Source organism: Schistocerca cancellata, chromosome 9, assembly GCF_023864275.1.
Source record: "Schistocerca cancellata isolate TAMUIC-IGC-003103 chromosome 9, iqSchCanc2.1, whole genome shotgun sequence".
Classification (NCBI taxonomy): Eukaryota; Metazoa; Arthropoda; class Insecta; order Orthoptera; family Acrididae; genus Schistocerca; species Schistocerca cancellata.
In genome coordinates, this window is record NC_064634.1 from 305457251 (window position 1) to 305484521 (window position 27271).

The 27271-nt window shown below is 44.0% G+C and overlaps 1 protein-coding gene across 1 annotated transcript; it reads right to left on the reverse strand.

The window, feature by feature from the left end:
• Positions 1-11712: 11712 nt before the first annotated feature.
• LOC126101578 (uncharacterized) lies at positions 11713-26873 on the reverse strand. Its single transcript, XM_049912231.1, has 4 exons — positions 26784-26873; positions 17878-17979; positions 12835-12958; positions 11713-11818 (listed from the first exon to the last, which is right to left on the reverse strand). The coding sequence occupies exons 1-3, from the start codon at positions 26864-26866 to the stop codon at positions 12835-12837; spliced, it is 309 nt and encodes a 102-aa protein (XP_049768188.1). The 5' UTR covers positions 26867-26873; the 3' UTR covers positions 11713-11818.
• Positions 26874-27271: the final 398 nt, after the last annotated feature.

The window sequence follows — 27271 nt, forward strand, 5'->3', positions numbered from 1 at the left end:
TCATGTCCTTGCCGCCAAATAACGATCCTCTCTTTCTGATGTCACACGTGGTCGACCCTGTCCTGGCCTTCGGGATACAGTTTCGGTCTCTATAAACTGTTGCCACATCCGAGAAACAACAGAACGATTAACACTAAGCCATCGAGTCACATGAGTTTGCATCTGTACTGCTTCCGTTCTTCCTGTGGCCTTCCATCGCAGAGAGTTCTGAGGCGTGCCATACTGCTCCGTGACTGTATACTCAGAGACTGTGGATGTGGGACTACCCGCTAAACACTACTCCGTTTCATAGGTACCCTGACGTTATCGCTGGCGTGGTTGTCCGTTGACCAGAACGCCATCTTTAGTGCAGAACAAGATCGGATGGACACCTGATAACAGTTTGTATGACCATATAATGAATTACACACGACCATACCATGAATTAGACACAGGAGGGGGAACTAGCGGTTTGTTGTTTTAATTTTGGACACCAGTGAATACACACAGCGGTTGTATGATAAATCTCAGGCTCAAATTTGTCATAAACGACGCAGATCCTTCTTGCTGAGAAATAAAAAGACATTTGACGAGCGAACTTGGCCATTTGCGACTGATCACAGTTTCTGCGCTCAAGGGCAACGGGCTTTTCGTGGTACATAGGAATAAGAATTTTTACGATTTCTAAAAGTTGCAAATCACATGCAGCAAAAAACAAACCTAATATGTTGCTGCAAACAGAAAACATTTATTTGATCAATTAGATAATTATCTTCATGCTAAGGAATGCTTTGAAATGCATGTGGTCGCTCCTTTACTCGTGTACCAAGTGGAAACTCCGGATGAAATATCGTTTTCACTGCCAAGCTCAGATATGGGTGAAGGGTAAGCGGTGCTGTTCGTTAGAGCGGACCTTTGTCCCAACGGCGAATGAACCAAAGCAGCAGAAAACAGTTTATCTCTCGAATGCGCTGCAGCTAACATTAATCTTGTTTCGAAAACGTTGCTTGCTTCACTAGTAGAGAGGCGGTGCATTGCGAGCGGTGAAGAGAAAGAAAGCCCAGAGTGTTTTCTGTCTCTCTCCGGTTTGGGTCCAGTGAGAAGGTCGCTATAAATCAGAGAGCGGCCGCCATGAAAAGGCAGAAAGATGCGGGGGTCCGATGCCATTCTAAAACGGCAGGGTCGGAAAAGTGGCGCCGGTACACCGGCAATCGTATTTCATTTATGAGTACGAACGGTGTAAGTGATTCGAGAGGGAAGCGATTTATTGCAAAGGATACTAAAGTTCGTTCTATGCTATCTCAGGTTTGAAACGAATGTTGTCAGACATAGGTCACATAAAAATGAAAGTGCCGGCGTTCTTTCGGTTCTTAACTAACGAGTCGCCCTGGCTTCGCACCGGTAGCAAAAGATATTCACTACCGTACAACTTGTCTGGTGTTGCGGTAGTAGATTGTATACACAAACCTTCCTCATGACTCAGTCTACCTACTGGAGTAAACCGTATCAAAATCCTTACAGTAATTTCTGAGGGCAGCCTACACAAACATGAAAAATGGCAGATGAGTGTAATTTATTAATATGTAGGTATGAGTCATCTATGGTGTGGTTCCTCAAGCAAATAGGAATACGTATTGGCTATAAGAATTCACCAATGTCCTGTTGAAGTCTCTGTGAAGAAAGTATATGTACTACTTGTTCTAGGATATTTATTCCACAATGTAAAACAACAGATCGTCTCGCGAAATCAATAATGCCATACTTACTTAGAGAAGTGTGATAGGACTCTGTATGACAGGTAGGTGAGTATCAATTTTTTTACTGTTGGCAGAAGTGTACATGAAAATGTCGTTGTTGAGTGACTGTAGGATGATGCAGTATGACTTGGATGTAATTTCTTTTTTGTATGATGAACAGCACCTTTCCCTAAATTTGGAAAAATATAAGTTAAGGCCGATGAATACAAAGCGTTAGTCGTGCGCTCCTTGACACACTCACGTCGATTAAGCACCGCTTCTCAAACCTTTCGGGTCAAATGGAAACTGGTGATAACGGACCCACAAACGAGTATATTGCAATAGGGAACAAACGATTGGAAACTGATATTTATTATGTTATGGACATAGACAGCGTACACCACATAACACCAACATAGCTCAAGGTAATTCTTCGAAGTGACGACTGCCAGTCTTAATGCATGCATGACAATAGCGCATACAGTTTTGTTACACTCTCTCAAACATCGCTGGTACCTGTTGAACCAGAAGACAAGCAGGTTGGATCCTAGCAAGAGGATCTTCATCGGTTTATACAGGGCTTTCATGCACCAACGTCTTGATGTAGCCTTAGAAGAAAAAGTCCAAAGGCGAGATCCAGCGATCGGCATGAGCTTAGGAGAGGACCTCCTCTTCGAAACCAAACATGAGCATACGTGTTGTTCAGGTGCTCGTGAACATTAACATCGAAGTAGGCTGGTGTACCATCGCGATCGTACCACATCCTTTCGTGGACAACAAGGGGCACAGTCTCCCAGAACTGTGGCAGCAAATCTCGCAGGAACAGCGGGTAATGTGGACCAGCCAAATGTAGATCAGCGTATAAGATCTTATTAAGTGATCGTGGCGAATGCCTGTACATATGTTGGAAGAAAGTCGTTGAGGGTGGTCACCGATGCGTGTGCCTTTGCGACTAAGCTGCAATACATGCATTGAGACTGGTAGTCGTCGCTTTGACCAATTACCGTGAGCTATATTCTTGATATGTGGTGTATGCTGTGTATGTCTATAACACAATAAATACACGTTTCCAACCATTGGTTCCCAATATCAGAGCAATTCGTTGTGGACTCACTGTCACCTGTTTCACTTTCACCCAAAAAGTTGGAGACACCATGAATATCTAGGCGTAGGGTTGTAAAACAACAGGAATGAATCACCGTATAAGGTCGGTCATAGGGGAGCTAATGGTCGACTTCGGTTTTTGGATAATTCCCTTCATTATGTGTTTATGAGTCCGTAACATAATACAGAGAAAAAAAACGTAACGAAACACAGAAATACACTGCTTTGTTCAGAAGTGCTTTTGTGAACGTTACAGGTTCTGTAAATTAATAGCTGCCACACGATACAGGTTAAGTAAAGAGTTCGAATGGCAATATCTCGTGAAGTGGTGGCATAAATAATTAATTAGATGTTCAATCTGTACTCTCTTAAAAATGTCCACGGAAGTTCTCTCAGTTATTGTACATCATGGAGCAAGTAAATTTGTGATACCATTCAAAAATTGGCGAAGTTGCTCAGTCTCATGCACAGAGTAACCCGCAGGTTGCTGTACCGCTTACATGCAAATAATAGGAGACTTATAATCACATTCAGATTTTCAGTCGCACGAAGAACATTGGCAGGTTTTGATTCGTGTGCGGTAGAGGTGACTGGGGACACTTCTGTAATTCCAGCACATCTTTATCCTGGATATTAAGTAACGCCTACCGCTCGTATAGTTCTTAATCCAAGCTTTTGTAAGAAGAGCGATATGGCGGTTATAATAATGGCGGTTTCTGTTTAATCTTCTTCCCATTTTTTCTCCGTATATTGCTTGATCTTGATATATCATCACATATAAGATCGAGTGTACTGCATTCGGGGATAAATAAGTGCTCGTTGTGTTTCGCGTCTTTATGTCGAGGTCCGTGTATTCATTTTGTTTGACGTCCTGCTCCGACCGTATACAGACGCCTATAAAGATTGGCGCTGAAGCGAGCGGTATCTTTTATTTTACAGTTCGGGTCAGGCAGCAAAGAAAATGCTCAAGTCTCTGCTTCGTGAGAAAGAATATTTAAACAGAGGGAGTAAGTGACGTTACGAGTATGAGGGCGAGTTATGCGTCCACATGGGCGTGGTGTTGAGGAGAGATGAAATAGCTGTACGGCTAACACTAGTGGAACCAGGTCAGCCGGCCGGTGTGGACGATCGGTTCTAGGCGCTACAGTCTGGAACCGCGCGACCGCTACGGTCTCAGGTTCGAATCCTGCCTCTGGCATGGATGTGTGTGATGTCCTTATGTTAGTTAGGTTTAAGTAGTTCTAAGTTCTAGGGGACTGATGACCTCAGAAGTTAAGTCCCATAGTGCTCAGAGCCATTTGAACCATTTTTGAATCAGGTCTCAGGGCGCGCCGCAGTATTTGCCGCTTCCGTCTAGGTAACCTGTACGAGCGACTCTAGGTACAAAGACTAGCTGCGTCGTCCAAAATGGGGAAAACCCTTAAGCTGGCCATTTGGACAGCTCTTACTCGAATGGCCTTTGTGCAGGAGATGATCAAGAAATCGCGAAGTGTCAGAGAATCTTAAAGATGTCTAAGTTACAGATCTTTGAGAGTCGATAACAATTTAAAATCAAACATTGATGCGTATCTGAGTACATCGTCTATCCTTGAGAAATGAGGCGCATACAGTGACACAACCATAATTTCAGTCTCTTTGGAACTGCAGAAGTTAGTATTTCACAGTGAATAAATATTTTCACAATGAACCTCTGAATAAACAACTTTTGATCGCTTCATGCGATTTCCACAAACAATAAATAAGATGACAGCATTGCATTGTAGCTGTCATCCCTACAAGCTATGTATCTGTATCAATTTTATTTATTGATTTACGACATCTTTTATATCTGTTTCATTAGGCAAATGTTTGTCAGAACATCATATCCGCCAAAATTACACAGAAAATGAAAACAGCCTGAACACTTCATATTTTTTCATGCTTGTGAATTTGTTTAATGAGCCGTTTACTCTTTTGCCAGTAACTTTATTTAAATTTTGATTGTAAGTGCTGCCAACAACCTGTGCTAATTTAAAAGTGATGAATCGCTTGCGTCAGCGGACACCACAGTTCAAAAGAGAACAAAAGACGCTTCTGTCGAGAAGGCAGAAGTAGTTGCTTAAATAATATTTAACCACAGTTCGTTGTCCTTTAACGTCAGCGCACTTGTGAAAGAATATTGGCCTATTTACTTATGGACAAACCTTTACTTATAATTACTGTAAATTATCTGAGTGCGAGAGATCTTTTATATCATTTCTTTATTTAAATATTGTTGTAATATATTAGTGTAGGCCGGGAAGTGGTCAAGATGAGTCAAATTATGTCCAGAGCGTTGTATTTTTGGTAGGGACGGCCTTCGTACGATGGAGCAGACAATAGCACAACACTGCAGAATACAAGAGAACACTGGGACTTTTAGAGTGAACAGGTCAAAGGAGCGATACCGGGCGCTTTATGTCGAGTTCTTGAAGAAGGATAACTTGCCTGCAGTAAAGTGGATGATTCAGTCTTAAAGGTGATTCTCCTGGGATGTGAGCGGCCGCTGCCAAAGCTTAACTTGTGAAAGGAGTTTATACGACGAGAGGTTTGAATGTGGTTCAGAGTAGGACTACAACTTATTCCGCTTGTTCTGTGGAACTGAGGATACGCACAGTACGAGTTACTATTTTTCGTGTCGCATGTGCTAATTTGTGAATCATCATGTTGAAACTGTTGAACTTTTTTTAGCCGGTGAATATTTGGTTTATTGTAGTCACGAAATGGATTTAGTTTTTGCGATTCTTTGATGACTATATAGTTTGGTAATTTGACTACCGTTCTGGTAGCGTCCTCAACGCAACACTGCTGCATTTGATAAGGATATTTTTATCTGTCTTATAATTCATTATTGTAGAACCACCTCCCGTTTATTTGAGATGTCCTCTCTTGAATAAACGTTGTACAGCATAATACTCTGTGGACTATTTCAGTTACCGACGTTACCATAGAATCACTGCTGAGCCGTGGCGGGCCGGCGAGTAGTATCTCTGACATGAGTACGATCGATTTCCTAGTACAGAAGTTTGCCTTTGGGCTTGTGCTGGCTCGGGATATAAGCGAGTGCACCGCGGTAAGAAGAGAGAAAGGGACAACGCTTTGAGAACGTTACGCGGCGGTGCGCGAGTCGGCGATTGGCTGGCGGACAGAAGCGAAGACGGCGTGCCTGAGGCCGGGCGGCGGTTATCACGTGGTTGTACTGGAGTTGGCGGGAGTTGGCCGGCACTGTGCATTCACAGCCAACCTCGAGAGCTGTGGATGTGCCCGCCTCCTTGGAGGGACACACTGTTATGGTCTTGCGAAGTGATGGTCTGACATCTTCGCACAATCGCCCCAGCATCAAGACACCCAGTTACGTACGCTAATTACTAACAAGGGAACCTCCCAATCGCACCCCCCTCAGATTTAGTTAAAGTTGGCACAGTGGATAGGCCTTGAAAAACTGAACACAGATCAATCGAGAAAACAGGAAGAAGTTGTGTGGAACTATGAAAAAAATTAGTAAAATATACAAACTGAGTAGTCCATGCGGAGATATGCATCTGAACACAGATCAATCGAGAAAACAGGAAGAAGTTGTGTGGAACTATGAAAAAAAATTAGTAAAATATACAAAATGAGTGGTGCATGCGAAGATATGCAACATCAAGGACAGTGGGAGCCAACGAGCGCCGTGGTCCCATGGTTAGCGAGAGTGGCTACGGAACGAGAGGTTCAAGTCTTCTCTCGAGTGAAAAGTTTAATTTTTTATTTTCAGTTTATGTGACAAATTCTTATGTTTTCATCACTTTTTTGGAGTGATTATCACATTCACAAGAAAACCTAAATCGGGCAAGGTAGAAGAATATTTTTACCCATTCGCCAAGTGTACAAGTTAGGTGGATAGACAACATATTCCTGTCATGTGACGCACATGCCGTCACCAGTGTCGTATAGAATATATCATACGTGTTTTCCCTTGGAGGAATCGGTTGACCTATGACCTTGCGATCAAATGTTTTCGGTTCCCATTGGAGAGGCACGTCCTTTCGTCTACTAATCGCACGGTTTTGCGGTGCGGTCGCAAAACACAGACACTAAACTTGTTGCAGTGAACAGAGACGTCAGTGAACGAAAATTGGGAAAATAAAGAAACTAAAATTTTCAGTCGAGTGAAAACTTGAACCAAGGACCTCTCGTTCTGCAGCTACTTACGCTAACCACGGGACCACAGCGCTCGCGAGCTCACGCTCTCCATGATGTTACCTATCTTATGCATGGACTACTCAGTTTGTATATTTTACTAATGAAGCAGGCAAAAAGGAATACAAACGTCTCAAAAATGATATCGACAGGAAGTGCAAAATGGCTAAGCAGGGATGGCTAGAGGACAAATGTAAGGATGTAGAGGCTTGTCTCACTAGGGGTAAGATAGATACTGCCTACAGGAAAATTAAAGAGACCTTTGGAGAGAAGAGAACCACTTGTATGAATATCAAGAGCTCAGATGGCAACCCAGTTCTAAGCAAAGAATGGAAGGCAGAAAGGTGGAAGGAGTATATAGAGGGTTTGTACAAGGGCGATGTACTTGAGGACAATATTATGGAAATGGAAGAGGATGTAGATGAAGACGAAATGGGAGATAAGATACTGCGTGAAGAGTTTGACAGAGCACTGAAAGACTTGAGTCGAAACAAGGCCCCGGGAGTAGACAACATTCCATTGGAACTACTGATGGCCTCGGGAGAGCCAGTCATGACAAAACTCTACCATCTGGTGAGCACGATGTATGAGACAGGCGAAATACCCTCAGACTTCAAGAAGAAAATAATAATTCCAATTCCAAAGAAAGCAGGTGTTGACAGATGTGAAAATTACCGAACTATCAGTTTAATAAGTCACAGCTGCAAAATACTAACGCGAATTCTTTACAGACGAATGGAAAAACTGGTAGAAGCCGACCTCGGGGAAGATCAGTTCGGATTCCGTAGAAATGTTGGAGCACGTGAGGCAATACTGACCTTACGACTTATCTTAGAAGAAAGATTAAGAAAAGGCAAACCTACGTTTCTAGCATTTGTAGACTTAGAGAAAGCTTTTGACAATGTTAACTGGAATACTCTCTTTCAAATTCTGAAGATGGCAGGGGTAAAATACAGGGAGCGAAAGGCTATTTACAGTTTGTACAGAAACCAGATGGCAGTGATAAGAGTCGAGGGGCATGAAAGGGAAGCAGTGGTTGGGAAAGGAGTAAGACAGGGTTGTAGCCTCTCCCCGATGTTATTCAATCTGTATATTGAGCAAGCAGTAAAGGAAACAAAAGAAAAATTCGGAGTAGGTATTAAAATTCATGGAGAAGAAGTAAAAACTTTGAGGTTCGCCGATGACATTGTAATTCTGTCAGAGACAGCAAAGGACTTGGAAGAGCTGTTGAACGGAATGGACAGTGTCTTGAAAGGAGGATATAAGATGAACATCAACAAAAGTAAAACGAGGATAATGGAATGTAGTCAAATTAAGTCGAGTGATGCTGAGGGAATTAGATTAGGAAATGAGACACTTAAAGTAGTAAAGGAGTTTTGCTATTTAGGGAGTAAAATAACCGATGATGGTCGAAGTAGAGAGGATATAAAATGTAGACTGGCAATGGCAAGGAAAGCGTTTCTCAAGAAGAGGAATTTGTTAACATCGAGTATAGATTTAACTGTGAGGAAGTCATTTCTGAAAGTATTTGTATGGAGTGTAGCCATGTATGGAAGTGAAACATGGACGATAACTAGTTTGGACAAGAAGAGAATAGAAACTTTCGAAATGTGGTGCTACAGAAGAATGCTGAAGATAAGGTGGGTAGATCACGTAACTAATGAGGAGGTATTGAATAGGATTGGGGAGAAGAGAAGTTTGTGGCACAACTTGACTAGAAGAAGGGATCGGTTGGTAGGACATGTTTTGAGGCATCAAGGGATCACAAATTTAGCATTGGAGGGCAGTGTGGAGGGCAAAAATCGTAGAGGGAGACCAAGAGATGAATACACTAAGCAGATTCAGAAGGATGTAGGTTGCAGTAGATACTGGGAGATGAAGAAGCTTGCACAGGATAGAGTAGCATGGAGAGCTGCATCAAACCAGTCTCAGGACTGAAGACCACAACAACAACAACAACTAATTTTTTTCACTGTTCCACACAACTTCTTCCTATTTTCTCGATTGATATGTCTTCGGTTTTTCAAGGCCTATCCACTGTGCCAACTTATAACTAAATCTGAGGGGGGTGCGATGGGGAGGTTCCCTTGTAAGAGCGCTTAGTTAACTGTGATTGTGATCGCTCTTCATACACTAAGACGTTGCAAGGAGTGTGATGTTATGTCGGTTCGATTTCATTGGATGCCTCTTACTAATCGTGTGCTCTGCTTCGCATAATATTGATGTATTTGCAGAATGTTAGTTCATTAGCTGTTATTAGTAGGTGCTTAATTTGCTTACGATATCGGTTAATCCATGTCAATATGTCCTCTGCGGGCAATCTGATTTTTTATTTCTAAAGGTTACCGTGTTGAGTTTTGCAGGCCCATTTAAGGTGGCCAATATGTGCGTCATTAAGTTCTAGTGAGTGTTGGTTCTCGTCAGACAGTTCATTTCTCACTCTTAGCGTTTGTTATCATGTACTGTTTCACTTAAGCAAAGGTCTTGCGAGCGAAATTAGTTGTTGTTGAGCCTTGATTTTATAGTGTTAATTTGCCGGTCAATCTTGAATGTTAAAGTTGAGAAAAGTTGTTTGGCCTCCTGTTGTCGGGTGTGGTCTGTGTTTCAGTGAGCTGAGGCAGCGGGCAACCGAAGCAAGGTTCTCCAGTCTGGTAATCTGCAATATTGCCCAAGTTGCGTTTTAATAAATATGTTCTAAGCATTCGTGTTAAAATTGAGGTGGTGTGTCCCCTGTTATTTTACATGTAATGTTAAAGTATTGGAATTGAAGTGTCTAAAATAACGTGTCTTAGCTAGAGTTTTGTTAAAATTATGCTTTCGAAATGTGGTGCTACAGAAGAATGCTGAAGATTAGATGGGTAGATCACATTACTAATGAGGATGTATTGAACATAATTGGGCAGAAGAGGAGTTTGTGGCGCAACTTGACTAGAAGAAGTGATCGGTTGGTAGGGCATGTTCTGAGGCATCAATGGATCACCAATTTAGCATTGGAGGGCTGCGTGGAGGGTAAAAATCGTAGAGGGAGACCGAGAGATGAATACAATGAACCGATTCAGATGGATGTAGGTTGCAGTAGGTACGGATGATGAAGAAGCGTGCACAGGATAGAGTAGCATGGAGAGCTGAATCACAGTCTCTGGACTGAAGACCACAACAACAACAACATGTAGCCTATGCTCTTAAAAATCTTTGGCATATATGTCTGTCTTTCTCGAGTTTCATCTGCACCACGAAAATCGATACAAGTGTACTTATCAATGCAACAGTATTCTTGGTTAAGTTTTCGTCAGACGAAAGCACTACCGTTATCATTAGTTTCCAGACATTTTGAATTTTTAGGCAATTGATTAAAAATTAGTTTGAAATTTTAATTAAACATTTAGCTTCATTTTTCAAGACGAAGGTTGGCTTTTAAGTTACAGGGCTACATTATGTCGTGTAAACTACAAGATAAATTTAAATAAATTCCTAGTTTTTACATCGCAGCTGCCATTTCATCACATCCCACCGCGTTTTTCACGTATCTCCTCTCCAGTACCTTTCTCATCGACATTCCTTACCAGGAGCAAGTACCAACGTCATCATTATCACTGAATGGAGGAAGGTAGTTACCATTTTGATATTCTCCATACCATCACTCTTTCACCATCCGCCGACCGCTGTGGCCGAGCTGTTCTAGGAGCTTCAGTCCGGAACCGCGCTGCTGCTGCGGTCGCAGGTTCGAATCCTGCCTCGGGCATGGATGTCTGTGATGTCCCTAGGTTAGTTAGGTTTAAGTAGTTCTACGTCTAGGGGACTGATGACCTCAGATGTTAAGCTCCACAGTGCTTAGAGCCATTTGAACCATTTGAATTTTTACCATCGTAAAATTTATTTTGAAGAGTGATGACTTACCTGCTGGCACCTCTCTCTCTATAGGGTGGATGTAAAATTAATTCATAAAATTCATATATCAGTTCGTCCACTCAACTTGAAACACGTAGTTACATCTGCACAGTTGTGAGTAACTCTTAAAACGTGACAAAATACGACCGTGTGCCTCAACCGTCATCGAATGCAGATACCTGCGGGATTGGGAATAAAAGAGAGTGAAGGCTAGAGCAAACTCAAAATGAGTCGGTCAGTCAGTACTCTCAGCGAACACTGATTCAATTTTGGTTCATTAACTACCAAAGGCTCGTCTGTCAGCAAATTTTTAACTCGTCATGTTTAATGTGGCTGCAAAGTGGAAGAGTTATCTCGCTGTGCCCAACGTTTGCTTTTGTCTATTGTTAGAACGACTTTCACTGCAGTGGTCACGGTAATTCACCACGCACTCTCCATACTTTTCTTGATCATACCAATACCTGTATCACGGTCCGCTTACAATGTTGTTGTAGTCATGTAGTTGTAACTAAGTTAACTCTAACGTCCTTTAAATCCCATTAGTGTTGATTATTTCTTTAAGCTCCGTTGTGAAGAGTCTAGACATTCCTCCCTCATCATTCAAAATCTCGTTTGCAAGACGACTAAAGTGGCTGAAAGTGGTACAAAGTGTGTGCCTGTGACAAAATTATTGCCTTAATTATAAAACATGTTAGAGTAAAATGAATAAAGGGGTTGAAACGAAAGAGAAGACCGTTTCTTGTTTTGAATTTTATTTTATTGTTGCCAAGTTCCGTAACAGACACAATTTACGAATACGTTAGACCAAAGAAAAAATTAAAGCACAGCTTTCTGGTGGTATGAAATTTTCCTCAAATGTACGTTAGATCAGCTAAGATCTTAACGGTTTTGCTCCATCCACCGCCTCATACCTGGAAAAAAACAGCAATAATCGAGGAAGTCAACTAACGAAAATACTTTAATGTTTCTAGATTTTATATTGTTGTTATTAATAAGACAGAACACACCTGCATCTTGCGGGACCAAAGCAGCACAACGAGTCTTAGGATGTGAGATTACTCTGTCGCTCTTGCTGTAAATGTTTATTTGTTTCTGTCAGTGTCTGCCTTAACGCTGTTAAAAGACGATCTAATAATTCGTTGGTAGAGGAGGCGTTCTGTGACGAATTGTAGTGAAGTTTCTAGAGAGTCTTGCATGTTTAGGGCGAAAACGAATAATGTGATACAGTGCAGCTGAAGGTCAGTTCACCTTTTACTGAAGAACCGGCTGCGGTTAGTCCGTGGACGTATCACAGTGGGCGGTAAAAGCCAGAAACATTAATGTTGCAGTGCCGTACTATGCGTAAAGTAATTCATAATATTGGATTATCTCTCAAAGATGTCGTCCGTATGGGTATTATCGTTATAATCTATTAAACGATTTGAAAAGGACAAAGATCAGAATTTAACATTACTTAACGTACAGATGGGGTCTGAAATAAAACGAGGCCTATTACTATTTTATTAAGGTGCAGAAAAGTACGTTACTTTGGCGCTGCATTAGTGGCCAATCTCAAAGAAACCTCGATTTTGTTTATAGGACTGTGTTTGCAATATAGAATTATTGGCGTACACAATGGGAGTCATTCAAGTTCTCCACATGCTAGCAGGTACATGAGGAAAGGTTATTGCCGCTTGCCAGAGAATGTCCGAGACTGGAGGCTAGGTGCCGGTAAAACCCGCCTGATCTGCATCCATTGAGGAGTACGGTGTGAATGTATGTCAGAATCCTAGCGAACAAGCGAATGTATGATTCATCAACTAATAACAACGAGTACAGCAAGAACGAATTGTGATCCATAGTCGCAGCTCTATCCTTACATGTTAAGTAGGAAAATGAGTGTCGCAGAATCTCTGTGCTACTAGGGTGTGACAAGTGCATGACTTACCTATAGCGGAAGCAGGTACCTCCTCACGGACGAGTCCCCAGGCATGGAAACATATTCTTCAACGGGCATGTCCGCTTCGTTCACCAGTCGCCACGCGTCGGAAGAAAAGGAGCGTTTGCGGCCTCTGAAAAGAATTATGGAACGTCAGTATATCTGTGAATAGTATGTGCGCCAAACGTATATTAATGATCTGGCAGATAAAATTAACAGTAACCTTTCCCGTTTTATAGATGATACGATAGTCAGATCTTAATATGCTTTCAGAGTGATGCTAAAACTGGCAACTTGTTAACCACTTGAATACAAAGTACTAATGTTCCACAATAATATTTATTAGTTCGTTATGAACTGGCTTTCGGCTTCTTAAGCCATCATCAGATAACTTAATGCTAAACATTTAATCCACACAACTTCAGTGAAAATTCATAGCTGTACAAAGAATGCTGTACAGAAATATGTATGACATTTTATGATTACATCGATACAAGACGCAGACATGATGTAATACCTAAAGAGACTCTGAACAAATAGATCTTATAATACAGTATATTCAAATACCAAAACTCTGTGAGTGTATAAAACAGAAATGCTCTACAAGTGAGTTGTGACACAGACTCTTATGTCACACGGAAAAACAGGAAGACGTGACAAATACACCAAATAAAGGGAGGGGAAGGGAGAAGTCTATGGAATGTGGGTGTGGAACAGTTATAACAAGCTTATTAGCTACTGCTGAGAGGAATAACTGGCTGCTACTTTAATAAGGGTGAATAATGAAACTGTTTTTGGTCATTAAGAACCAGGTCAGTATTCTTTGATGTCTATTAATGGCCAGAATTTCAAGTAATGTTAATTTCAACCTTTATTTCCTTTATTGTTGATCATATGAATGACATTCATTCAGAGCACGTTCGTGTTTTCTGAACATGCTAAGAATTCTCGCTGAAGTTATGTGGACTGTCTGTTTAGCATTACGTTACCTGATGATGACCGAAGAAGCCGAAAGTCGGTTCATAACGAACCAATAAATATTATTGTGGAACATTAATAGTTTGTTGGTTCAAATGGCTCTGAGCACTATGGGACTTAACTGCTGAGAACTTAGAACTCCTTAACCCAACTAACCTAGGGACATCAAATACATCCATGCCCGAGGCAGGGTTCGAACCTGAGACCTTAGCGGTCGTGCGGTTCCAGACTGTAGCACCTAGAACCGCTCGACCACACTGGTCGGCTAATAGTTTGTACTCAAGTTATTAATATGTGGATGTTCCTCCATCGACCGACAGAATATTCCATAAATATTATTGGCAATTTGCTTTAAATTAGAAGCGTGAAGGTGTGCACTTGAAAAAACGGGAAGCGTGGTAGCAACCTATAACTGCAATGTCAATGAGCCACAGTTGCACTCAGTCAACTCATACAAATGGCAGGACGTAACAGTTCTTTGGGCTATTAAACTGAATGATGACATACGATCAATCGTCGGAAGCAGGTGCCAGAAATCTATTCATTGGGTGGATACTGGGAAAATGCAGACGGTCTACAAAGTAGCCTACATACAAACTACTCAACTCGTCCTAGACTTTTGCTCAAGTGTATAAGACCCGTATCCAGTAGGAGTGACAGAGGATACTGAACAAATACAAAGGAGGACAGCATGAATGGTCACGATTGTCTGTCTTTCAGAAGAACGTCGCAGAATTACTGTACAGCCTGCAGCGGTAGGCATTTGTCGATAGGTGTCAATGACGTATACAGACCGCCTAGGAAGTCTCAAAAACCAGTTCTCCGGAAGGGATCCATACATATACAGACATATAATGCCAGTCTCTAGAGGAACGGAACGTTCCAAATGATTGGAAAAGTGCACAGGTAGTCCCAGTTTCCAAAAAGGGTCGTCGAACAGATGCGCAAAACTATAGGCCTATATCTCTGACATCGAATTTTAGAACATGTTTTTTGCTCGCGTATCATGTCATTTCTGGAAACCCAGAATCTACCCTGTAGGAATCAACATGGATTCCGGAAACAGTGATCTTGTTAGACCCAAATCGCTTTATTTGTTCATGAGACCCAGAAAATATTAGATACAGGCTCCCAGGTAGATGCTATTTTCCTTGACTTCCGGAAGGCGTTCGATACAGTTCTGCACTGTTGCCTGATAAACAAAGTAAGAGCCTACGGAATATCAGACCAGCTGTGTTGCTGGACTGAAGAGATTTTAGCAAACAGAACACAGCATGTTGTTCTCAATGGAGAGACGCCTACAGACGTTAAAGTAACCTCTGGCGTGCCACAGGGAGTGTTATGGGACCATTGCTTTTCACAATATATATAAATGACCTAGTAGATAGTGTCGGAAGTTCCAAGCGGCTTTTCGCGGATGATGCTGTTGTATATAGAGAAGTTGCAGCATTAGAAAATTGCAGCGAAATGCAGGAAGATCTGCAGCGGATAGGCGCTTGGTGCAGGGAGTGGCAACTGACCCTTAACATAGACAAATGTAATGTATTGCGAATACACAGAAAGAAGGATCCTTTATTGTATGATTATATGATAGCGGAACAAACACTGGTAGCAGTTACTTCTGTAATATATCTGGGAGTATGCGTACGTAACGATTTGAAGTGGAATGATCATATAAAATTAATTGTTGGTAAGGCGGGTGCCAGGTTGAGGTTCAAGGGGAGAGTCCTTAGAAAACGTAGTCCATCAACAAAGGAGGTAGCTTACGAAACACTCGGCCAATACTTGAGTATTGCTCATCAGTGTGGGATCCATACCAGGTCGGGTTGACAGAGGAGATAGAGAAGATCCAAAGAAGAGCGGCGCGATTTGTCACAGGGTTATTTGATAAGCGTATTAGCGTTACGGAGATGTTTAGCAAACTCAAGTGGCATACTCTGCAAGAGAGGCGCTCTGCATCGCGGTGTAACTTGCTGTCCAGGTTTCGAGAGGGTGCGTTTCTGGATGAGGTATCGAATATATTGCTTCCTCCTACTTGTACCTTCCAAGGAGATCACGAATGTAAAATTAGAGAGATTCTATAGCGGGCACGGAGGATTTCCGGCATTCCTTCTTCCCGCGAACCATACGCGACTGGAACAGGAAAGGGACGCAATGACAGTGGCACGTAATGTGGCCCCCGCCACACACCGTTGGGTGGCTTGCGGAGTATAAATGTAGATGTAGATGTAGCTGTAGATGTACGAAGATCCGCAATTTATCGTTTTTCTAGGGTCAGTGAAGATAGGCGTAAACTAATTACTGCACACACGGGTATTTAAGAGATGATTCTATATGCACTTCAAGTGCGAGTCGGGCATGAAGGAATTATTATCCTAATGTCACAAGTTAACTGACCGTACGTCAGCTTCCAAAAACGTTTGAAACAGGGTTCGCAATAACTCCTTCGTCGCTTATTCCTAGCTACATTTAGCAGTCTGTAAAAATTGAAAACAGAAAACCATATATTTGTAGTAGTCGATGCTTTTTTACTTGTCGTTAGCGGTAATTTTAATCCGAAATGGACATTTCTGTATGCTTGTCTCCTACACTGAAATACAGGATGGCGCACGAAATGTGTTACCAATTGTTTCTTTCACAATTTACGACGCACATTAGATATACCGCTGGGATCTCTACAGCAGTACCAGCAGAGCTTGGAAAAACCAATGAGTTACGAAATGGCGTGTAATTCACGATACTGCCGCTAGGAGACTAGTAAGCAGCAACGGCTGACAATGGAAGACTGACGACACAGCAACGATCGGCAATTGTGTTACTTTTTCAAGTACGAAAAGCCTTGTTGTGACTCACAGGCGTTTTCGACAACAGTTTAACACAAGATGGGTCCCTTGCAAGAAGACCATACACAGGTTGTACGATAAATTTGTACAGGAAGGAACAGTATTGGAAGCGAAGCGACCTCGGCCTAAGCCTGTTTGTTCACCGGAGAATATTGAAGCGGTACGAGTTGCTGTACAGAGAAGTCCTGGGAAATCGTGTAGAAAGGCAGCAGTGCAACTGGGAATATCCAGACGCTCCGTTCAACTCATTCTTAAAAGTGACCTCCATATGTACTCATACAAGATGACCTGTGCACGTAAGCTCACTGAAGAACACAAGCAGCACACAAGCACTGTTTGCTCAGTGGGCGGAGGATAGGGAAGAAACTCTCAGCAACGTTTGGTTTTCAGACGAGGTGCATTTTCATTTAGACGGTGTGGTTAACAAAGAAAATGTACGCTTTTTGACCAATGAAAACTCACAAGTACTGCATGAACGACAACATTATGCTCCGAGGATTTCAGTGTGGGCAGCAATCTCAAGTCACGGACTTATTGGACCGTTTTTCTTTGAAGAAACTGTGAACAGTGATCGTTATTTGAGCATGCTTCGCAATAGCTTCATTCCACAGCTTCTTGCTACTGCCTTGCCCTTCAACGCGCAGTGGTTCATGCAAGATGGAGCAGGGCCACATACTGCAAGCACTGCGTTGGAGTTTTTACACGAGCATATCGACATGCGGATCATTTCACTCAGATTTCCAGCTCGATTCAATGACGGACGAAATTGACCCCCCTACCCCCCCCCCCCCCCCAATAGTCCTCAATCCATGTGACGCTTTTCTTTGGGGGTACCTAAAGGAAAACAAATTTCCTCAAACGTCCACGTGATTTAATGGAGCTCAGAAGACTTATTCTTCAAGCTTGCTGTGAAATTACGGAAGACATAAGACATGTGCCGTAGAGTAATTACTAACTTCAGTGTTCGTTTGAAGGAAGTTAGGAAACGAAATGGTGGACATATTGGGCATGTGAGGAGTTAGAACAAATCTCCATGGACGGCTCTTCGTTGTAGTATGTGTTATTTTCAGATTGTATTGACAGTAAAGTTTATATTCAAAAACCAAATGGTAACACATTTCGTGCGCCACCCTGTATTTATGTATGTCAGCAGTATAAAAACAAGTAAAAGTCTGGTCACGAAGTACTACGAAATGGTTGACGCAGAGTGAGACTCCGGTGCTGTACTCACACTTTCATCGGGTCTGGCACAGGGATGGTGTGGCCCATCGCTTCCAGAGCCAACAGCGTCTGGTACTCAGCCAGGCGTTGGTCCGAAAGAGGGCGCTTCTGCCTGCGAACAAGAGGTGTAAAAATGTGATGCGTGTCTTTGAACAATGACTTACACTCAATTTAGAGAAAGGCGTCATCAGCGTCAGACGGCGTACTTTGCTAACACACAGTCGGTACAATGCTTGGTACGCGTATAACATTTGTTCCAGTAGCAGAAAAAGAAGAAATGTTGATAGGGAGATATATAGAAACAAGGGACATCCCAGTCACCAGTGGTGAAATGCTGAGGCGTCTTCTCACGATCCATGCGGCTCCCCCGTCGGAGGTTCGAGTCCTCCCTTTGGCACGTGTGTCTGTGTTGTCCATATCGTAAGTAAGTTTAACTTAGATTAGTTAGTGTGTAGGCTTAGGGACCGATGAGCTCATCAATTTTGTCTCATAAGACCTTACCACAAATTTCGAAATTTTTACAGTTTTCTCAGACATAACGATAGACATACGATACTTTGTTACGCCTCGTTGTAAAATAATGAGTTGATTATTGCCCATTAGTCCGCCCCTCGTGGTCTCGCGGTAGCGTTCTCGCTTCCCGAGCACGGGGTCCCGGGTTCGATTCCCGGCGAGTTCAGGGATTTTTTCCTGCCTCGAGATGACTGGGTGCTGTTGTGTCGTCTTCATCATCATCATTGATCCCCATTACGGTCGGAGGAAGGCAACGGCAAACCACCTCCATTAGGACCTTGCCTAGTAAGGCGGTGCGGGTCTCCCGCATCGTTCCCCTACGCTCTGTAAAGAAGCATGGGACTTTTTTCAGATTATTTTCTCGCTGCTGCAGGTTATGTCGTCACTTTCTCATAATTTAAAGCAGCAGTCAATCTGAGAATGTCTCCTGCAAAAGGTTGCACGAGAAAATCTAACAAAATTGGCATAAATAAGGTGGTTTTCGACTTCATTATGAACAATTGGAAGGTTCGTTTCCCCAGGATGTGACATAGAGAGGAAATTGCAAAGTCCTTCATTAAACGTACTGACGTCTGCAAAAATTTCAAAAACGAATGGTAAATGAGCTTAATATCTCATGGTAGTTACAAGACATGCTCCTCACGAATTCTATTATTTGCGAGAATCAGTCCCGTCGATAACGAGGTCATTATGGAACCGTATCTCGACTCAAGTGAGAAGGGGGATATGAACAAAACGTTCACTTACAGTGATCTAGACAGCTCTCCAGAAATTCAATTAGGACGTGCAGTCGGGGCTCTCCTTCCCTTCTCCAGTGCCAAGTGGAGTGGCCGCACGATTTGAGGCGTCATGTCACGGACTGCCCGGCCCCTCCCGCCGGAGGTTCGAGTCCTCCCTCGGGCACGAGTGTGTGTGTTGTTCTTAGCGTAAGTTAGTTTGTCAGTTTAAGTAGTGTGTAAGTCTAGGGACCGATGGCTTAAGCAGTTTTGTCCCTTAGGAATTCACCCACACTTGATTTGAACCTTCTCCAGCCCCTTAATCACAGAGTCGGGTCCCTCCTTTTTCTGTATCCTAAGTCGTCACCTTCCGTTTGTAAATAGTTTACTGTAGCAGTGCACAAGTTTTCTGGTAGAACTCAAAGTCGCAATTCCAATAAATGTCTATACTTACTTCAAACACGCTAAATTGTCTGCACTTATATTTACTTTTGTTACCTGTTCACTATCCACCGTCATGTAATTTACATTGTGGCTGAATTTGTACATGAACTTTCGCAAAATGCTCGACTTACACTCCGCCGAAAACAATATACTGAGGTGACAAAACCCGTCGGATAGCGATATGCGCAAATACAGATGGCAGTAGCAACGCGTACACAAGGTACAAAAGGGCAGTGCATTTTGTACTCAGGTGATTCAGGTGAAAATGTTTACAAGGCGGTTATGGCCGCACGACTGAAATTAATAGACTTTGAACGCGGAATTATAGTTGGATCTAGACTCACGGGACATTCCGTTTCGGAAATCATTAGCGAATTCAATACCCCGAATCCACAGTGCAAAGAATGTGCCGAGAATGCCAGATTTCAGGCATTATCTCTCACCATGGACAACGCAGTAGCCGACAGCCGCCACTTATAAATCGGGAGCAGTGGCATTTTCCTAAGTTTGTAAATGCTGACAGAGAAGCAAGACTGCCTGAAATAACCGTAGTAATCAATGTGGGACGTATAACGAACGTATGCGTTAGGACAGTGCGGCGAAACGTGGCTTTAATGGGTTGTGACAGGCGACGGCCTATGCGAGTGCTTTTGGTAATAACACGACGTCGGATGCAGCGCCTCTTCTATGCTCCTAAGAATGTCGGGTGAAGCTTAGACGAACGTAAAACCGTGACCTGATCAGATGCGCCGATTTCATTTGGTAAATGTTTATCATAGGGTTCGAGTGTGGCGCCAGGAAGCCACGGAACAAGTTATTAAGAAGATACTACGCGAGCTGACGGTGGCTCCATAATGGTGTGGGCCGTGTTAATATGGAATGAACTGGCTCCTTTGGTCCACCTGATCCGATTATTGACAGGAAATGTTTATGTTCGGCTACTTGCACCCCATTTGCAACTTTTCATGGACTCCAATTATGGATGACGATGTTCCAAGCCAACAGGCCACAGTTGTTCGCGACTGATTTGAAGATGACAATATGTGAGGGAAAAATGAATTGAAGTTTGTGTTTGGGAGGGTACTCAGCTTAGGTAGTTCGTGCAGCATTGTTCACCATCCTCCTGCGGTGGTGTAACGGTTAACATTACTGCAGGAAGACCCGGGTTCGAGTCCCGGCCGCAGCAAAAATTTTAATTCATTTCTTCTGCTTCGATCATTATCGAAGGTTTGAAGAATATCTGGACAATTCTAGCGAATGATTTGGCCACACAGATCATGCGATATGAATCCCATCGAACATCTGTGGGACGTAATCGACAGGCCTGTTCGCGCACAACATTGGGGGTGCACCGGCAACAGTTCCGCTATTATGGACGGCTACAGATGCAGCATGGCTCAGTTCTTCTGTGGGGACTTACAAACACTTGTTGAGTCCATCCTACGTCGAGTTGATGCACTACACCGCGAAAAATCAGCATGTATCCCGTGACTCTCGACACTTCAGTGTACTGTTCACTGCAGTTTGTTGTAGCACTTCCGGTTGTTCATTTCCTTTCATTTTATTTTTTCTGCTCCATATGCAGATACGCTCAAACGACAGTGTTCCTGTAAAGTTTAGACGAATACCAAATGGTTCAAATGGGTCTGAGCACTATGGGACTTAACTGCTGAGGTCATCAGTCCCCTAGAACTTAAGAACTACTTAAACCTAACTAACCTAAGGACAGCACACACGTCCATGCCCGAGGCAGGATTCGAACCTGCGATCGTAAGCGGTCTCGCGGTTCCGGACTGTAGCACCTAGAAACGCTTGGCCACCTCGGCCAGCAGACGAATACCGCCTGAGCTGATTGCGAAGGTACGTGGTCTGGGATTTGTGTCACTGAAGGGAGCTGTAGAAAACGTAACACAGGATGTCCAGAAAACACGAGTCGGTCTCTTTGTCGTCATCCATATTTAGCTGTTTCTGTGTTTCAACCACTTTATCTACGCGCCTCCGTAACCAAGGTTGCTAATTCATGCCTGTGGGTGGCGCTCGAATCGGGGATAGTCCGGTTGGAATCCTGGTGATGGAAAACTTACATTACCAGTATTTGACCGGCAAGGAGAGAAGAGGTGGTGGCCTGAAGTGCCCGATCACCAGTCTTTAGGCCAGTGTCATGGATTAAATTCAAGGTCTCTCCCTACTGTGTCATAAAGTAAGGGTATGGGGTACTGTTTGTGGTGATCCATGGATAGGAAGGCTCCGTGGAGCTTGGAGGTTCTCTTAGTGTTATTCGAGATGAGTAGCGTATCTGCCTGCAGCAGGTTCTACCCAAATCGAAGATGTTGAAAGTCTTTGGCACAGAGATGAGATCGGTCATCACGTATGACTGAAGATCGTGTGGCTGAATCGGGCTGGTTTTGGTGAATAAGTAGCACATGCTTTGTCAACTGAACACTTCTGGCACAAGAAGAAACAAATACATTAACGATTTCGCATCTGTCACACTGCCAGAAGCAGAGTTCGTTTTGTTTGCATACGACACAAGTATTGCGATAAATAGTATGTCGAGTGTAGTTCCAGAAAGATCTGCTAATGATATTTTCATGGATAGTAATAGATGGTTTGAAGCCAACTCAGTGACATTTAACTTCGAAAAGACTCACTATATGCAATTCAGAACCTGTAAGAGGTTACCACCCAGCATATGCATAAAGTATGAAGAAGAGCAGATTGAAGAGGTTGACAGTCTTAAATTCTTGGGATTACAACTTGATAATAAATTAAGTTGGGAGGAGCTGCTGGAACGCAAATCTGTATTTGCAATTCGAGTGTTAGCAGACGTAGGCGGCATAAAAATGAAAAAGCTTGCATACTTTGGCTGCTATCATTCCATAATGTCATATGGTATAATATTTTGGGGTAACCCTTCAAGTCAAACAAAATTTTTCAGAGTCCAAAAGCGTGTAAAACGTATTATTTGTGGAGTAAATTTACGGACGTCCTGTAGAAACCTCTTCGAAGAACTCGGTATACTAACTAATGCCTCTCAGTAAATTTACTCCTTAATGAAAAAAAAATTTTGAAATGTGTGTGAAATCTTATGGGACTTAATTGCTAAGATCATCAGTCCCTAAGCTTACACACTACTTAACCTAAATTATCCTAAGGACAAACACACACACCCATGCCCGAGGGAGGACTCGAACCTCCACCCGGACCAGCCGCACAGTCCATGACTGCAGCGCCCCTAGACCGCTCGGCTAATCCCGCGCAAACCGGCCGGAGTGGTCGTGCTGTTCTAGGCGCTACAGTCTGAAACCGAGCGACCAGGTTCGAATCCTGCCTCGGGTATGGATGTGTGTGCTGTCCTTAGTGTAGTTAGGTTTAATTAGTTCTAAGTTCTAGGAGACTGATGACCTCAGAAGTTAAGTCGCATAGTGCTGAGAGCCATTTGAACCAATCCCGCGCGGCCTGAAGGAAATTTGTCCTAAATAATATATCTCTTTTTCCAACAAACAGCTCAGTTCATACATACAATACCAGAAAGAAAAATGATCTGCACAAGTACTTAAAAGCACTTGCTTTAGTTCAAAAAGGGGTCCACTACTCAGAAACACTCATCTTCAATAATTTGCCAGCAAACATAAAAAAATTTAGTTACAAATAAAGATCAGTTTATAAGGAGCCTGAAAGACTTAATAGTGGCCAACTCCTTCTATTCGACTGACGAATTTTTTAATAGAAACAAATGATGTATTGTACATATTCATACTATTAGTATTGTTATTTCAGTTCAAAAAAAATTTACATGTTCCACATCCAAGAGGATCTCCTCAGCACGGATCTATGGAACGAAAAACTAATCTAATCTAATCTAACTCCATGAAAAGCCTCAGACTAAAAGTTAAAATGTAACTGTCGTGTGACTAGGGCCTCCCGTCGGGTAGATAGTTCGCCGGCTACTACTCTTCCGATTTGACGCCGGTGACTTGCGCGTAGATGGGGATGAAATGATGATGATGAGGACAACACAACACCCAGTCCCTGAGCGTAGCACAACTCCGACCCAGCAGGGAATCGAACCCGGGCCCTCAGGATTGACATTCTGTCACGCTGACCACTTTTATCATTGTGTTCGTTTTCGTTCATTGCATCTGCTCAGGGTGGACGTCGTAAGACATCCGTTTAAGTTCGTCGTTGATCCAGTAACTCAGTTTGTTTATTACAGAGGGCTGATAACCCTCTGACCAAACACTCTGTGCTACCGTGCCGGCGCCACTCAGCAAACGGGGGGGACGGACTAAAAGGTGAGGCCTCCAAAGGCTCTGCACTTAAATCAGGGAGTAGCAGTTGACGCTCAACATAAATACAATTCGTTGCATGCAGGTAGGCACAGGGATAGACTTCTGTATGCGGTTGCCGAGCAATCACGAAAGATAGTCCCACCCATTAAATATCTCAGAGTATGCGGACGGGGTGATGTAAAGGAAAACTACCACAACGGTTCACTGGAAGAATCGTCACAAAGTGTGGGCAACCTACGGGAAAGCTAGCTTACAAAACACTGATTGGCTGATACTGCATTGCTGTTGCACGGTTTGGGACTCTTACCAGATGCGATTGATAGAATAAGCTGAACACTCGAAGAAGGGCAGTGCGTTCCATCACGGGTTTGTTCCACGAGCGTTAAAGCGTCACGTGGTTGTTCGTGCAGCTCGAGTGTCAGACGCAGCCATAGGTGTTGTGTGTCACGCAATGGTTTACTGTGGAAATTCTGAGAGTGTGCATTCTTAGTAGACTAAAGGCAAATTTTCCTTCCTACTATATCTCACGAAGAGGCCGTCAAAGTAAAATTAAGGAAAGGAAAGTTTCCAAAAATGTGTAGGAAAAACGTTAATGTAAATTTGAAGTAGAGCACAATACAGCATAAGTACACTCCTGGAAATGGAAAAAAGAACACATTGACACCGGTGTGTCAGACCCACCATACTTGCTCCGGACACTGCGAGAGGGCTGTACAAGCAATGATCACACGCACGGCACAGCGGACACACCAGGAACCGCGGTGTTGGCCGTCGAATGGCGCTAGCTGCGCAGCATTTGTGCACCGCCGCCGTCAGTGTCAGCCAGTTTGCCGTGGCATACGGAGCTCCATCGCAGTCTTTAACACTGGTAGCATGCCGCGACAGCGTGGAAGTGAACCGTACGTGCAGTTGACGGACTTTGAGCGAGGGCGTATAGTGGGCATGCGGGAGGCCGGGTGGACGTACCGCCGAATTGCTCAACACGTGGGGCGTGAGGTCTCCACAGTACATCGATGTTGTCGCCAGTGGTCGGCGGAAGGTGCACGTGCCCGTCGACCTGTGACCGGACCGCAGCGACGCACGGATGCACGCTAAGACCGTAGGATCCTACGCAGTGCCGTAGGGGACCGCACCGCCACTTCCCAGCAAATTAGGGACACTGTTGCTCCTGGGGTATCGGCGAGGACCATTCGCAACCGTCTCCATGAAGCTGGGCTACGGTCCCGCACACCGTTAGGCCGTCTTCCGCTCACGCCCCAACAACGTGCTGCCCGCCTCCAGTGGTGTCGCGACAGGCGTGAATGGAGGGACGAATTTAGACGTGTATTCTTCAGCGATGAGAGTCGCTTCTGCCTTGGTGCCAATGATGGTCGTATGCGTGTTTGGCGCCGTGCAGGTGAGCGCCACAATCAGGACTGCATACGACCGAGGCACACAGGGCCAACACCCGGCATCATGGTGTGGGGAGCGATCTCCTACACTGGCCGTACACCACTGGTGATCGTCGAGGGGACACTGAATAGTGCACGGTACATCCAAACCGTCATCGAACCCATCGTTCTACCATTCCTAGACCGGCAAGGGAACTTGCTGTTCCAACAGGACAATGCACGTCCGCATGTATCCCGTGCCACCCAAGGGAACTTGCTGTTCCAACAGGACAATGCACGTCCGCATGTATCCCGTGCCACCCAACGTGCTCTAGAAGGTGTAAGTCAACTACCCTGGCCAGCAAGATCTCCGGATCTGTCCCCCATTGAGCATGTTTGGGACTGGATGAAGCGTCGTCTCACGCGGTCTGCACGTCCAGCACGAACGCTGGTCCAACTGAGGCGCCAGGTGGAAATGGCATGGCAAGCCATTCCACAGGACTACATCCAGCATCTCTACGATCGTCTCCATGGGAGAATAGCAGCCTGAATTGCTGCGAAAGGTGGATATACACTGTACTAGTGGCGACATTGTGCATGCTCTGTTGCCTGTGTCTATGTGCCTGTGGTTCTGTCAGTGTGATCATGTGATGTATCTGACCCCTGGAATGTGTCAATAAAGTTTCCCCTTCCTGGGACAATGAATTCACGGTGTTCTTATTTCAATTTCCAGGAGTGTATATAGACGTAACGTTGCAAAGCGACGTGAAATGTAATGGGTATGTAAGTTTGGTTGTAGGGGAGGCGAATGGTCGACCCCGGAAGATTCTAGCAATGAGCAGCTCACCGATAAAGAATGCAGTATACAGAAACCTTGTGCGACCAGTTCTCAAGTACTGCTCCACTATCTGGGACCCCCACTAGGACTGATTAAAGGAAGACATGGCAGCATTTCAGAAACGTACTGCAGCATTTGTTACCGGTGGGTTCCAACACATTACAAAGATGCTGCCTGAACTCAAATGAGAATCTGTGAAGAAATGAAAGCCTTCTTTTCGAGAAACACTTTTGAGAAAGTTTGTAGAGCCGGCATTCACGACAGACTGGAGAACGATCCGACGGCCAATAACGTACATCTCTCTTAAGGACCTCCAGGACAAGATAAGAGACGTCAGGGCTTAAACGGGTGCATATAGGCAGTCGTTCTCCCCTCGCTCCATTTGCGAGTAGTTCTGCAAAGGGAATAATCAACTGTAGTACGAGATTCCCACTACGATGCATTCTATGTTGGCTGGCGAAGTATGATATTAGATGTAGGTATAGAAATTAGATTCGATGTGTCCAATGACCGTTATTTCCGAGCACCGTACACGACCGGACTTGAAGAGACGGGGAATCGTTAGTGATACGCGACGTACCCATCAGCACATACTGTACGGTGGCTGTGAGATGTAGCTGTAGAACCTTTGGGCAGGGATAGTGGAGCGCTTACAGCCTCAAGACTGAACTCTTAAGAAACTAAGGGCCACTGTGGGACAAGTGGAGTCTGAGAGCCGTTTGCAACGCCCCTAGAAAGCTCACCTGCTGGAGACGTCGGCCTCACCAGTGCAGAGTGCCGCTACCAAAGCGACCAGAAGGGCACAGAGCACGGTGTTGGATGCCATGGTGGAAGCTGCAGGACTGACTGACAGGCTGCGCCGAGATCCGCTTATATACCCGGCACAGGCAGCTGCTGCCAGATGGGACCGCCTGCCAATCCATTTGGTCGATGAGCTTCTCTTGTCTAAACGGCTGCACTCTGGCGACTGACCCAATAAAGTCTCTAAAAGCGTGGCCTGCCCAGGCACATCTTGTGCGGAGACCTCTAGGGAATGGGTCCTACACTATTTCTCCATGCGTCTCGCCACTCACAGTAATTCATGATTGATAACATCTGCAAACAGTGGTATTAATTTTAATTTGCAATATAAGGAGAGCACAACCATGTTTTACTACTACAGTCTCTATTTCAGGTGAATGTGAAAAATTACGACCGATTGTGGCGACTGTAGGTCCAACATATGGTGAAA